The sequence below is a fragment of the Miniopterus schreibersii genome (assembly GCF_964146895.1).
Source record: "Miniopterus schreibersii genome assembly, chromosome: 9".
Taxonomy (NCBI): domain Eukaryota; kingdom Metazoa; phylum Chordata; class Mammalia; order Chiroptera; family Miniopteridae; genus Miniopterus; species Miniopterus schreibersii.
Window position 1 is genome coordinate 60357518 of NC_138118.1, and position 15889 is coordinate 60373406.

At 39.8% G+C, this 15889-nt stretch overlaps 1 protein-coding gene across 6 annotated transcripts in view; it reads right to left on the reverse strand.

The window, feature by feature from the left end:
- Window positions 1–6308: 6308 nt before the first annotated feature.
- SGCE (sarcoglycan epsilon) overlaps window positions 6309–15889 on the reverse strand; it is a 64684-nt gene continuing 55103 nt past the window's right edge. For 5 of the 6 annotated variants that reach the window (XM_081147878.1, XM_081147877.1, XM_081147881.1 and 2 more), the window contains 2 exons: window positions 9443–9486; window positions 6309–6596 (listed from right to left, as the gene is read on the reverse strand). In XM_081147878.1, coding sequence (XP_081004004.1) covers window positions 6580–6596; window positions 9443–9486 — 61 coding nt within the window. In that variant the 3' untranslated portion in view covers window positions 6309–6579. Of the gene's footprint in view, window positions 6597–8471; window positions 8555–9442; window positions 9487–15889 lie in introns of those variants that run through there. The other variant, XM_081147882.1, reaches the window with a different exon arrangement.

Genomic DNA, 15889 nt, shown 5'->3' on the forward strand with positions numbered 1-15889 from the left:
CACTCAAAATGCTCCAACTACGCAGAGACCCTTCACATTGTTGAGAGTCAAGTCTCAGAAAACATAACTCAATTGCCTACAGCACAAAAAGAACTGGTTTCTGACCCTTCTGTTGGTTCCTCTCTTTTGTGCTCTGTTGGCCTTGATTCAAGAACATCAGGAAAGAGCACATTCCTCTCTCTCAGCAGCCTAGTCAAATTGACTTATATCTCGCAGGCTCCAGGGGTCAGAGGCCTGAACCGTGTGAGGGATTCAGTGCTCTGGTTCGCCAGGCCTCATATCTTGTGATGGGTATGCAGCCAATTCAAGTGGAAGCACCTGGATTGAAAGTACGACAGGGAATGGTTGCCCAGAGAAAATATGGAAGGTTGCCAGGAGAAAGGTAAAGATGCTGAGCAGAGACTACAACCACGGTGTTCCTTTCCATTGCTTTGGGTCCAGGCTCTTGCTCTTTCATCTGAGAAGACTGCTAAGCATGGTTGGCTCGTGATCAGTCTCCCAATTTTATCTTCATTTTCTTTTAAAATAGACCTATTTTGATCATTGAGTAAGTAAGCGCTTTCCCCACTCTGTATCACAACACTTCTTTAACCTTCCCAGCCTTTAGTAACTGGCATGAGATCGATTTCCTCAGCAAATATTTATTTAGCACCAACTAGTGCCAGATAGTGCACTACACCTTGTTTATTCTTTCATAACACATTATGTTTTATTTCCCAAGCAAAATTCAAGGCCTAGAACATAAGTCCTAAATAATATTCAATGAATAAATGAATGAAATGACCTTGATACATAATTCAATAAGATATTTTGATATGTTTGGGGGGAGGGGAAGAAACAGGGATCTATTATTCTGTTAGAGAAGTTTATCTAAATCTTTCCTCATTGTTTGATCACTTAATTTGCTTTAGGCACACACATGGACTCCAAATTTAGGTGATAAAAAGAAGCTTATCATATAAAGTCATATAAAAATTAAACATAGTATTTATAAAATTAGCAACGTAAGTCCACAATACATTACAGGATACTCTGGAGACCAGGTATATTTTAGTATTCATTGTGTTCAGATTTTATAAATGTAATTAATGTAAGTTATGTTCCTTATATTATATAACATATTCAGTAGGGTAAGGCAGTACTCTGTAATAAAATGTTAACATTTCCATAGCAAGACATTACACCAAGAGGAATGAAGAAAGACAAAATAAGCATCCTCATTTTTGTTTAGGTCAGGTTCTACCATTAAATGGATTTGTTATGAACTTATAAAAAAACACAATTAAGGTCTTTGGGTTTGGGAATTGCAGATAAGGGATTGTGAACTTGCAATCACCTATTTTTTTCTACAATTCAATGCAATATTATTCCAAAATTAGCTTACCTACCTCGATGATTATATCTAGGCAGCTTCTTTGTTGTTGTTGCTTTTATTTCCACTGAATTAAAAGTTCTAACACAATTCAGGTCATTGGGGATGACAGAACTACTTATTCACAGAATTATGTTTTTCATTGTTATATACAGGGTGGGCAAAAGTAGGTTTACACCTGTGACTTTGCAAAACAGAGTTTAATCTTGTATTATTTTTTATTAATCATTGTGTTATTTTCTATACGAATAGCCGTTAACCTACTTTTGGCCCACCCTGTACAGCTGTTAGCCCATAAGCGCTTATCACATGTTTTGTGCGGTCCACATGCTCATGTTTACCACACAATCTCCTGAGTGCACAGAAAGACGACATTTCATGGTATCCATAGCAGTATGTTTGGGGAACATGACTTTAGCAGCTGATGGAGTATGGAGGGAAGTGATAGAAGACATTTTGAAGCCCAGCTCTCACAAACGATCAACATGACCCTTCAGTTCTCACTTTGTTTGCCATAGAAATCTTGGCTATCCTGCGTTCCAGATGCATAGCAAACAAGATAGAAGCAGCCCAACCTAATTGCACTGGGCTGTGACGTGAGTGACCAGCACACTTTTACTGTGTTAAGCCACTGTGAATTCAAGGGTGTATTTGTCACAGCCACGTGGCGCAAAAATAATTTTATCCACAATGAAAAAACAATCCTCACGGTATGAGGTTTTAGTGATAGAGCGAAAAACTCATCAAGAGATCCTTCTTTCTATAGTAATCTCATGTATGTCACAAGTTGACTTCATCCCACTGCAAAGTGAAACGTCAACTAAGAAGTAGTAGTAACACAGTAATTGCCTTTCAACATTGTATGTCAATGATACTATGGACAAATCCATCCGTGTCCCTTCATCAAGACATTTTGCTAATAGCTGATTCAACGTTCCTTCCAAGTTCCTCACCTCAAGTTTCCAGAGCACCTCCCAACTTCTCCAGAGCACTGGGATCTTGCTCAGCCTGCTCATAACCAAAGTCCAAAAGTGCAGGGGAGTTAATGCCCCCTGGAGCAACTCAGTGGATGAAAGCCTAATTCTCCTGTTACTGGAGAGGGGAAATTGTGCATTCTACACAATTAGAGGATCTCTAGTAGGACTGAGTTCTGCTTCCTAGACTAAGAGCCAGATGAACGACATACGTTTTGTTGGCTTTCCTTCAGAACCCCCTAACCTCCTCACTCTGCTTCCACATGGGGCTTCCTGGGGTCACCTCCCAAATGAACAATCTGTTTTGTTGTTTTTTGGGGGGCCAAACTATTTCAATACTTTTGTTGTATTGTGCCTTTTGTAAATTTATCTATAAAAGAATCAATTTCATTCCCAACTGGTTTATTAGAAAAGACCTGCATATTGTTTGACAATGGTACAAAACAGACAGCAGACTAGTTCCTAGGGTGGCACCAATGAACAGACTTCTGATCCAATAAAGTCCACTTTTGAGATTGGCATTTTTCTTTCACAGCTACATTCCCAACGTTCATAGCAACCTTTGGCATATCTAAGTACACAATAAATATTTTGAATTAGATAATGGAATTCTGTTCAGCCATAAAGAAGGAAATTCTGCCATTTGCAACAACATGGATGGACTGTGAGGGCATTATGCTAAGTGAAATAAGTTAGACAGAGAAAGACAAATACCTTATGATCTTACTTATACGTGGAATCTAAAAACATCAAACTCTTAGAAACAGAGATCAGATTTGTGGTTGTCAGAGGTAGGGGTAGGAGGTGGAGGAAATGGGTGAAGGTGGTCGAGAGGTACAAATTTCTAGTTATAAGATTAATCAGTTCTGGGATGTTAAATACAACATGGTGACTATAGTTAACAACACTGTATTGTATATTTGAATGTTGCTAAGAGAGTACATCTTAAATGTTCTCACCACAGGAAAAAAAACTTGGTAACTATGTGAGGTGATGGATGTTATCTAAACTTGTAATCATTCCACAACATGTAAATATATCAAGTCATTATGTTGTACATGTTAAACTAACACAATGTTATATGCAAATTATATTTCAATAAAAGTGGGGGAAATTTTTTTCAAAAAGAGAGGCACTTTTCTGCTTTGGCTTCTTCTCTGCAAAATCCTCCCACAGAACCATGTATTCTAGTCTCTCCTGTCTCAATGGACTGCACCATTTGACCCTCCCTCCCAAAATCAGAATTAGCTCCTTTCTTCTCCTTAACACCATTTCAAAGCATGAGTGTACCAACTGTTTTTCTTTATCTCCATTGCTCTTGAATCTGCCCATTGTTCCATCTCTTCCACCACTATTCTAATCAGAGTTACTATTTCTCCAATTGTGTCTACAATAGCCTCCTAACTGGCCTATCCACACCCACTCTGCCCACCTACTCTATCTCTTTACTATATTAGAACTGGATTGATTTTATTAAAATGCCAACTGTGACGCCACCATCCTTCATTCTTAAAAGCTTCAGACTTGTTCTGCCTTTACAATCACGCATGGTTTGGTCCTACCCACCTCTTGGGTCACTGGCTCCACACTTCCCCAATATTCCTCCCCTATACCCCACACTCTGGCTGCACAGGGCTTTCTAACAAAACCCATATTCACTAGGATTTCTTCTCTCAAAAGCACTTATGTTCTCTTTGCCTCAAGCGTCCTTCCTTACTCCATGTTATCTTATGAATTTCTACTCGACCTTTTGATATCGGCACAAACTTCCTCAGGAAATCTCAGGCCTCGCTGACTAGGTCAAATCCCACGGTGACCGGGTTTTATAGCACCAATTACGTTGCCTCACAGCATTCCTTGCAATTGCAATTTGACATGTATTTGTAAGAACCCTTGATTAAACGCCTTGATGTAAACGCCTTGAGGGCAGAGCTTGTGCTTTGTTTGGCTTGTCATGGTATCCTCAGAACATGACCTGACTCCTACTAACACACTGGACGTGCGGTACATAAGCAGCTAGTAGGGTATTCCATGGGAAATTTCAAAATGCAAATTTGTGAAGCAGCTCCATCTTAAAATACTTAAAACTTGCCTGAAAGTTTTTATTCATCCACTCGGTTGGATATAGTGAAGACACAGAAATAGCTCAAATCTTGGACCACTGATCCAGAGGTTATAGACCCCTACTTGCTGTATTTGTACTTGGAAGCTTTGACCTTGGCATTGTTTTTTACTTAATTACCCACTTAGTATTCTCTTAGCCTCAAATTTAGCCTTACATTTTAATCTAATGCTCTTTTCTATCATCAGTGTGGACTTAAAAATGTGAACATCCCCAAAGAGAAGTCATAACATATCGAGTGACTATACCTTAGAGGAAGGAAAAATTACAAACTTTTCAGGGATATCTGGAACCTAGATCTGAGTTTTCTTGAATTCCTGAAAGTGCAGAAAACCACTGCAGTTGGTTTTTTAGGGCAACGCCTTATGGTGGCCAAACTGAAAAAAAAAATTCTAATTTAAGTTCACCATTGGGACCCCCTAACTCTCCATGCACTCATTTGCCCACTATGAGGATGTTTAGTTGGGATAGAAATCCACAGCATGTGGCAGAATCCTCACATTCTTTTGACCCATAAAGGGCCATTAAGGCTGTTAACAACCAATGAGAAACTATCTGGACTCTTCCTATCAAAATATAAAGTCAGAGGCAAGATTGCTTTTTCAGAGGAAAGTGCAGAGATTAAAGCACTTATCAAAGGTTTGTGAGATGCTGGCCAATGATTCCTCTTATCCCAATTCCTCCAAAGAGTCAGTGCAAAAACTGATGCTCACTCCAAGTGCATTTTCTAATCCCCACCGTGGCCTCTCTCCTGGAATAGATGAACCAAATTCCTGATCCCTGATCTGCAGTTCCCGATTTATGGATCATGTATTACTTTGCTCCTGCTCACTTGGACTACCAGGAACAGTTTGCTATCACCTGGCAGGAGCAACAGTACATGAATTCTCTGCCACTGTGCCACCATCCAGTTGTCTGGAGTCATGACGACCTTGGATTCCTCCTAGGACACGAACCTGACCCAATGTATTTACAACCTTAAGATGATCAGTCCCAAAGAACTGCCAGTAGCACTGCCCTCGTTGCCTTGGAAAGGAGTAAGAATAGGAGGTACATTTTTAAGAAATCAAATAACCTATATTCTCTGTGAAGTCCCAGGAAGAAGTGGAGTGTGGGCAGGGTTTCCAAGGTCAAGGACATGATGGAGCATTCTCCCTAAGTGGAGGACAAGTAGTCGCATGCAATGCTAACAGGGAATCTTTTGGGATTTTGGAATCAGATTTAGATAGCATCTGTGTGTCCTCTGGCCAATTAACAAATAACACAGAAACCTCCCCAGAGCAGGGTAAGGAAAGGTCTCCTGGCTGGCCCAGTCTGCTTGCTGCAGCCCTGCTAGACGGCCTGCTGGCCCTCTGACCTAACACGCATGAAGCAGACTGACATAGTATGGAGGAAACTCTGCTAAGCCTGGCGTGCAGTGTTATCACAGGGGAGCCCGGGGTTTTGGATCTAATTCATGTCACCATCAGCAGGTAACTATTCTCTTTTTTGAGTAATAGCTCCTCTGATTATAGAGTCAGGTAACTATGCGGCCTGGGCTGCCCTTCACGAACGGGGTGTTCCCAGATGCACAATCCATAAAGCCACGGTTACCCTATAAAACACTCCAAGAAGTGGTATAGAAGACAACAGGCTTTATGGGCCACAAGGAGAGGAGTATTATTTCAATGGGTCGCTCACTTAGAACGCAGAGCATGGACACTTCATACGCTTATAGGAAACGCTTAACAATATCTTGCTGAATGAAGAATGAACATACGCACCTGTTCCTTAGCAACAAAAGCTTCCTACTCCATAGGAGGCAATCGACTACTGCTCGAAGTAAATTTCACCAGGCGTTAGGCTTCATTAATAATATTTATTTTAAAGATCACTTTTTATTGTAACAAATATAAAGTCATTGATGTTTTACAAAGTGTCAAAAATGCTTTAAGTACAAAAGAAATACATTGGTAAAACGAAAGTTACATTGTATTATTTGGTACATACTTAATATGTTGCCATGCATACCATATGGCAGAAAAGCTCATGCATTATTGGAAGAGAAGAGATAAGCTGTAACGGCTATATTGTCTGATCACAAATTCATTGCCTCGGTCAGTTTTCTTTCTTCAGGGATACCATTTACCTGCAATGTGTAAAATGAATAAGGGCATGCGTTAGGGCATGGGCATTGTAGATTTTGAGCAAAACATATTATGGCAAGGAGTGATTTTCTATCCTCTTACCATAATTTAAAGTAATTTCTCTGCATTTGGTATAAAATTTTTTAAAGAGGAAAAATTCTACCTTAGTCCCTTCCGTCTCGAGCCAGAGCTCTAATGTTCCGTGTCTGTCAAAAGGCAGGGCCTGCAAATGCCTCCCGCAGCGACAAGCAGAACGCGCCGACTGCGGGGTGCATCGCTGAACCTCGGCATCGTGGCTTTTTAGAAACCACCAGGTGGGTTGGAAGAGATGAGAAAATGGGAAAAAAGGGAAGGGGCATCCATCCTAACGGCCTGGGCCTGGTCCAAAAGCGAGTGTTACTTATTGTCAGCTTTTAACTGCTCTATTACCCCAACCAGTGCTGAAGTCTAGGATTACAACACCGCAGCCAGTTCATTTCTTAAACTTCTGACAGTCATTTAAAAGAAAACAACTAACTCAGTAAAACAAACTTCAAAATATACTCTCCCCTGACAAATTCCATATAGGCAGCTCCAAATAAATCAGTTGGCACCCAAGTGACAGGCTGTACTTAAATTACCTTCACAAAGAAAACTACACTGTTATTTGCCACTGTCACCCCAAAAGTCAAGAGAAGAAAACCGTGACACTTAGCATACTGCTCCGAGGGACTCGGGAAAAGCAAATTATTATTTCCTGATAATCATGCAAAAATCTCGTTCCCTCTCTGTGGTCCTGTGCTCGCCAGGGTGGAGAAACAGAGAGGGTGTTGTGCCCGTGACAATACACACTGGTTCCGTGTGGACAGAACAGAGCGACTTAGAAACTGAGTAACAAACTTTACTTTTTCATTTAAACGAACAGAATGGGAAGAAAGAATGGAACCTTCCCATTTAGCTCTTCTCTCCAGGAGACTTGACTCTATTTGATTTTACATTTATCAGAGGCAGAAACACAACAGTCTATCACAATTATTTTTAAAAATGCTAGAGTAGTCTCTCCTCCTCTTAGCATTTAAATACTTTGGAGACTCACCCAAAACAAGATGAAGAAAGAAAACAACCATGGGAAAGTAGAGCACTTTAGTCAATAATATGCTCCAAATTACAGAAAAATAGAAGAAAACAAGAGGGTAAGAGGCTATGGTATTATTAACCTAAAAGGACCAAAGCTTTCCTGATTCAAGCAAAATGCCTGCTCCCCAAAACCTGTTTTAGAAAAATAATTTTAAAAAATAGGTTGAACAACCTAAAATCCCCCTAGGGAAATTCTCTGGGCTCTTATCACATTGACTTAGGTGTAAATTGTTCTTGTATTTGGAAATGCTGCCTATTACTAAAATGAAGCATGCTAACAGAGCTACTTGCTAAAAATCTATAGTGCTATCAAGGAAATTCCCTAATATCATCTACTTAGGTTTCCTTATTTCCCCCAGTGGGAGACTACGTAAAATCTGAACCTTCTTCAAATATTCAAAAAAATATTTCTGTTTTGCGAGAAATTGTCTCACTTCTATTCATTCCTTGCCTGAAATAATTAAAAATCAGAGGAAAGATGTCTCTGGAGAGATGGAAGTCTATCAGGTTAAAGAAGTTTCAGCATTTCCATTGCAGAACTAGTCTTTAAATTTTTTTCCTCTTTAAAAAACTAAAAGCCATGTAATTAGAAGTAGTGGGAATTCATTTATTTCTTTGCTCTTTAGATAACATATTTATAACAAAGTTTGTCCCTTCATCAATCTCCGGAATGTTTACATCGATATATTGAACAGTCTTGTTGAAACATGTTAGCACTTAATTAAAACAAGTAATCAAAATTGTGGGGGGAAATCCTGATAAATGTTATCTCGTAATTAAAATCTGATGAACAACTTCATTATACTTGCCTCAAATCTTTGAAAAGTTGTCAAACGAAAATCTCCTTAAATTCCCGAAAGCAGTAACAGAGAAGATAATTTTTGAATGAAAATATCCAATACATTTCTATATGTGCCTGCTGTTTTTAAGAGACGTACTTAGTAGCTCCCCTACCACAATACCACTATTCAGGCTCGGAATTCCACATCCAACTTACAACATTTTTCAAACTTCTCTTGCTTTTCCAAAAGAGCTAAAAAGGCATTACTGGTTGCCTGGCAATTAGAACTAGGAACCAACCACTAATTAGAAGACAATCATGAATAAGTTATCTACTCGGTACTGAGATGAATGAAATAATTGGCTGTGGAAAATTTTTAGGGACACTTGAAAGAAATAAACCGAAAGAAAGCAAGTCTTAGGGAAACAGAATAGTCCAGGGAGGATTGTCCACCATCTTGTCGTCATTGGCCATGTGATGAGGCTTTTAAAAGTGGCATTAGGATGGGCCAACCATTTCTCATTTATCCCCCTGAAGCCTCAGTGATTAGCCACAATGGTTTCCTTTTGTAAGAGTCAGTTTCAAGCTGCTCACTTACTGAGACAAATCCTGGGTGCATCTAAGCTCAGGATCTTTCATACCACGGGGAAGAATAGGGAGCTTGGCTGAAGGAAGGGATTTCATTCCGTCTCCCTTAATTAGACGGGACCTCCATGGACGCTTTTGCTCTAAGATCATTTACCCTGTGTTTATCGCGCTGATGCCAACCTAACCAATAATCCAAGCTATTATTCTGAAGTTCTAACTCTGATTAAGGAACGACACAATTGTTTTGCCTTACTTGCTAAAGCTAAAGCTTCAGAAATTATAGAGTGCTATAATTAGCTTTTAATCTATTAACTTCACTCATAAACATCCATGTATTAGTACATCAGTTTATTTAGTACTCACCTGTAGTCTGCTGTTGGGGAATCTGAGTCTGATGTGGCAAATTCCTAGAAATGATTAATGTTTTTTAGTAAAACGGTTTGCATACACACATGTAAACTAAGGACAGGCATATTCGAATGAAAGCCTTTAGAGCCAGAAAGGGCCCCAGAAATCATCTAATCCAGCAGACACCCCCCCACACACCCATGAGCTTCTAGATGAGGAAACTGAGGTCCAAGGAAGACGAATAAGAACAGTATTGCTAACACTCATGGACTTGCTACTACATGCAATATCCTACCTCACAACAAACCCCAGGAGGCAGGTATTATTTCCCCCAGGTTACGGATGAAAAAACAGGCTTAGAGACTACACAGCTAGGAAGGGGCAGACAAAGATGTGAACACAGGGGCTCCAGGGCTTGTGTCTGTAACCTGTACACTTTCAGATCCAGGTCTAGAACCCATTTACACACTCACACACCCTCACAGGACAACATATATAACCATCTTCATTCACTGTGCTAAACCTATGCTCCTCTCGCCCCAGCCTAGGGAATGACACCTGCCATCCTCCCCGCTGCACTAGTCAGAACACAGAAGTCATCGCTGACCCTTCCCTCTCCCTCAGTCCTCACATCCAGGCACTTGAGAACTCCTGACGATTCTCCTCAGTTTTATTTGAATCTGTCTCCTTTCCCAGCTCCATTGCTAACTTGGCTGAAGCTATCATCACTTCTCGCTGGATCTTTGCAACGGATCGGAACTGTTTCTCTCACTCCCACTCTTGCTCCCTTATAATCCACTGTGCACACTGCTGTCACGTGATCTTCCAAGACACAAATCTAATTATGTCATTCAAATATCACACGTTTCATTATTTTCTTACACCTACCTACAAACTAACTTTCCAGATTTTCAGTGTGCCCTAGAAGGCCATCAATATATCTGGACCCGAGCAGCCGGTGTGGCTCAGTGGTTGAGCATCCTATGATCCAGGAGATCTCGGTTCCATTCCCCGTCAGGGCCGCCCAGCAGGAGGCAGCCAATCAATGACTCTCTCATCATTGATGTTTCTCTCTCTCTCTCCCTCTCCCTTCCTCTCTCTGAAATCAATAAAGACTTATTTTAAAAATATATATCTGGACCCTACATGGGGGCCTCCCTGACTGCCTGAAACAGAACCACCACCACCATGGCCCACTACCATTTCTTGCACCCAACCAGCTCCCATCTGTCCTTGTAAATTCAAAATTTGTTACAGTGAACACATAATTACTCTTAGAATTTAAAAATACCCCCAGGAATGCTAACTACATTTTAACTTATTATTTTTAATTAAAAAGATAACCTCTCAAGCATTACCTCTTTTATGCCTCCGCACTCTCTAGGCACCACCCCGAACAGTTTACCATTTAGCATGCTTTACATGCCGACTGTCATTGGGTTTCCCTCACCTTTAACTGCCCCAAAGTGCCTCAACGGTAAGAGCCATCCTGCTTTGTTTAGTATCCCCAGCAATAAGCATGAAATAAATATGGTTTGAATGAATACATGCAAAAAGTGAAGATGCTTACAGAGGTTCACATAACACACGTGTTTATTAACATTCACATACACCCATTTAGTTTCAAATCTGGGGTATTAAAATTAGTGTACAAAAAAGTACAATTCAGATTTGAGGTAGAATAAATGCTAGGAGTTAGCCCCTTGCTACAGAGTAGGGTTTGATCCAAGCCAGGGATTTTCAAAGTTTTTTTGTTTCTCTTCAGCAATGGAATTCCTTTTAATTGAAATCCTAAGCAGAACTCCTGACGTACAAAAGAGATAACCGTGAGGTTGCCCCAGTTGAAACCCGGGAGCGAGGAATCCCTCCTGCTTTGTTTCCTATGCCCCACATGCTGGCCCCTAGGGCATTTCTAAGAAACCTCAAGAAGCAAAGTTTGAAAGCCATTGATCTAAAATCATCTCAGCCAGACAAATATGTTCCAATACAGCAATCTAAAGTGGAAAACAGTACATGCTGGTTAAATGCTGTTTAAACTCTTAATCTACAGGAATGTTAATGACTGAGTGATTTTATTTTTTTTTTTAAATTTCAGTTCCATTTTAATATACTGTTAAGGAAATAACAAAATCAATTCTAATTCGAATCGAGGAAGTTACTTAAGAATTCATCTCAATAATTACCTTCCTTTTGCTATTACCTATCAGCCCTACTTTTCCTTGTGTGGTCTCAGGGAGGTTGGTTTATGTATTTTTTTTGGTTTATTTATTCTTTCCATTTCATACAAGGTGTTTATGGTGGTTGGATGATGAAAGTAAAAAGATTAATTTATAAACCACAAGAGGAAATAAGTTCTAGATTTAAAGTTGGGGAAAACAAACATCTTTACTACAAAAGTAAAAATACAATTTCATGGGCGTTTGGAAAGGGGACAGGAGCTTTGTTTTAGCTTCCTGGGTAAAACTAATTGGGCCTTTTCCACATTAGGAACTAATGCAGCACATACCCCACCAAGCACATACACCCTTCCTCATTTCCTGTCCTCTCCAGCTCTACCTAGCCTATTAATGGGTCAAATCAATATAGTTACACACAATAAAAATACCTAAGAGAAAAAAGAAAGCCCTTCAGAAGCTGTAGATCAAGGATACCAAAATTCAAAATCAACATTTAAATGAAGTCATTGGAGAAGGGGCTGCCATTGGTCAGCCCAACTTACCCTTCTGTGGAACACAACTTGAAAACCACGGATCAAAATCCACCTACACCCCGCCACTCCTCTCTAGCCTCCGCATTTTCCTCTTGGGCTGCACTGCTAAGCTTTCTACGTAGCAAGGGACTTGGCTAGGTTTGAAGAGAAACGGTTGGCTGAGAAAGGGCCATACATACACAAACCAGCAAGGAATCTGGAGATGTATGAGAAAGAAACTATCACGCTGGTTTGCGGGTTTAAAAGTATCGGCAGTATGAGCCCCAACTGGTTAAGTTGGACAATGCACATGAGCTCCTCGAGACTTCAACTGAATCTTCGATGCGTTATAGGAGAGCGCTTCTGTGTGCGAGAATGTGCTCAATGAAAATGTGGAGATTCCACTTCCCCAGAGTCTCCAGGGTGTACACACAGAGCCCTGTTTTCGCAGTTTCCCAAACTTGTGACCACATGTGAACCGGTGAGGGTTAAGAGTGTTAATGTATCTCTGATGGGCACATTTGAAATGTATATTCCATTCGAGAGCTGGAGAGAGACACCCCATAAGAGCACTGCTTCAGGCATACTGGGGAAAATGCCTATGACAAACTGCTATAGTTAAGGAGCAGACAACTCAGTAAGAAAACAGAGCCATTTCCATCGCTGGTGGAAAAGCAGGCTGCTAAAGGCAATTATACAGGAGAGTGGGGGTTGACTTCAAAGAGAATTCCTATAATCCTTCAAAGAAAGGACCTTTATAAAGGCATAAAACTATTTTAGAATAATTAAGTTATTAATGGACTAACTGAAAGATTATTATGTATAAACGGCATTACATAGAAAAAAAGACTTAAGAAAACTTGTGGTTCTCTAAATTATCAGCGTTAATTATTTTCTAATTTCACTACCATTAATTACATGCATTTAAATAGAAAATTATGTAAATCAGCTAGTGCACAAACTTCATTCTTTAAGAAAGTAAAGGTAATACCTTGCAAATTAATAAATAAATGATTTGGGGAAAGTACACAATTATTTATTATTTGTACGACCATTTTAAGGTAATTTGACGTTCTTAGATATCCTGCAGAGTAATTCTATGAGTAAGGTTGATTATTATCAACCCATTATAATATTTCTATTTGCTTGAAGACTCAAAAGCAAAGAAAGGTTAAGTGATTTGTGTAAAAGCCACATAGTCTGTGCCAGAGTTGAAAATAAATGACAGTTTAGTTATGTGGAATACAAAACACTTCTCTTTTGAATTAGCATGGAGTCATTTAACAGTAAGATGTAGTAATGTATTTTTGAAATTTCCCAGTTATTTCAGCAAAATTGACATTGTCCAAACTTTGCTGATTTGGACCCTGTAACTTTTACTAAGGGACAAGGCCATTCTGTGGATTAAATGGGGAAGACACAAAGAAACTGGAATCACTATAATTGTTAACTTCAAAACCTAATTGTAACTAAAATCAATGCATAGAGAAAGAAGACACTCATTTACTTCTTTTCATTTCTCCCCTACTTGTATAAAGCCAAAAGCAAGCCTATCACAGCTTTAAAATGATGCCGTACAAACCTATAGAAGCAAAATCCATGAAAGAGATACTGCATTTACTGCTTTCAGAGTATACTCATTAAATTAAAAAAAAAAAAAGTTAATGGCTCCAAAATATCCTTGGCTGGTTAACATTTCTTGAAATCATTACCTTGGTCCCCTGAAACATTCTCTTCAACTGATACTTTTATTGAAACCTAATTTCTTACTTATAGAATTTTATCATAAAGTTTGTTTTATTATTACCAAAGGAAAGACAAATGTAACAAATACTTCAGAAAAATGCTCAAATGATTAGGTACAAAATATCTTTAAGTAGAAGACTTAATTCTACTTTTATACTTGTTAATTTGCAAAAGATTAAGCCCAACCTACCTCTTGTTATGAGAGAGGCCCCATTACCCTGGATTAGGCACTGTGTTTTGTATAATGAATAAGAAAAAAAATTGTATAGCCAATTAAGATCTTTTAGAGCCAAGCCAGGAGTGGCTCAGCGGTTGAGCGTCAACCTAGGACCCAGGGGATCGGAGTTCGATTCCCAGTCAGGGCACATGCCCGGGTTGAGGGCTCGATCCCCAGTCGGGGGCGTGCAGGAAGCAGCCGATCAATGACTCTCATCATTGATGTTTCTATCTCTCTCTCTCTCCCTCTCCCTTCCTCTCTGAAATCAATAAAGATATATTTTTTTAAAAAATCACCCCAGAACATGTCTGGGAATTTCCCCCTACTCTGCATTGCATTCAATCCTGTATGCAGATGCCTCCCACTCAGGAAAAACTGACAGACATTGACGTTGGTTTAAGAAAACAATAATGAGGCGGATGTACCCCCTAAAAGACCACGTAAAACATTACAAGTTTAAGAATGAGTTATTTTTCAGAAAATTGATTATCTGGCATCCTCCAGTCAATGCCTGCCATAAAACTGCAAAAATGAGTACAATTTCCCAGTGGTTTTTGGCTTGTCAAGGTCTAGCATCCTTCTGCCCCATCCAGGCACTGTTTTCTAATCCGCAGGCCCCTCTCACCTCTCCACTCGGGCAGCTTAGGAAGGTGTGAAAAGTCTACAGGCTGACAAGCCCAAACCCACAAACAGCCCAATGCTCTAGATAACGTGCGGGGCTGCCCACTTTCACACTTTTCTTTTGCACACGGCCCTCAGGGAGAATTAGGAGAAACTTATTCCTCTTAAAACTCCACGTGGTAGAAGAGAATGAACAACAACCTTCCCCACCTCCACCCTCAACAGAAATACCAGGAATACTAATCTGGCTTTCTGAATCCCCAAACCTGGGTCCTTTAACTGTTTAAATCAGGGATTCTCAACCCCTTTTCCTGCTCCAGCATAACACATGTCCACCAGAGTCCAAATCCCCAGAAGGAGGGTCCTGCACTAATCAGTAAGAGCTCCACATATGAGTGTGACCTTCAACTTGGTTTCAGATAACCACGCTAGACCATCTCTCTTCAGTCCTTTTAAGACTTGGAATTTGATTTTTTAAAATTTAAATCATCACAAAGCTTTATCTTTGAGGTATGTCAGTCAAATCTGTAATGTATATATATATATATATATTAATATATCCTTATTGATTTCAGAGAGAGGAAAGGAGAGGGGGAGAGAGAGAGAGAAACATCAATGATGTTAGAGTCACTGATCGGCTGCCTCCTGCACTCCCCCAACTGGGGATGGAGCCCGCAACCCAGGCATGTGCCCTGACTGGGAATCGAACCCTGATCGCCTGGATCCTAGGTCAAAGCTCAACTGCTGAGCCACGCCCGGCCGGGCTGTAATATATTTTTGATGTTAAATCTTTGGTCAAAAACATAACCCTTAATTACAGAATGATTTTTTGGGGAGACAAATAAAAATTTACTTTTTAAAGAATTATTTCATGATGTGACTTTCCAGCAATGAATTATAAAAGGGGACTGTCTATAGAGGGAAAAATTATTTTTACTCTTAATGGTAATATTTATTCACCAAACTACAAAGAAGAAACCCTAGTTATACTAGGGGTGGGGGGCATTCTACAGAATATGTGGCTAGTGCTCCTCAAGACTGTCAAGGTCAATGGAACAAGGAAGGCATAAGACACCTTCCAGACCAGACCAGAGAAGACTAAGAGACATGCCAATTATTGTGTCCTAGGCAGAATCCTGGAACAGAAAAAGGACTTTAGAGGGAAAACTAATGAAATCTGGAAAAACAA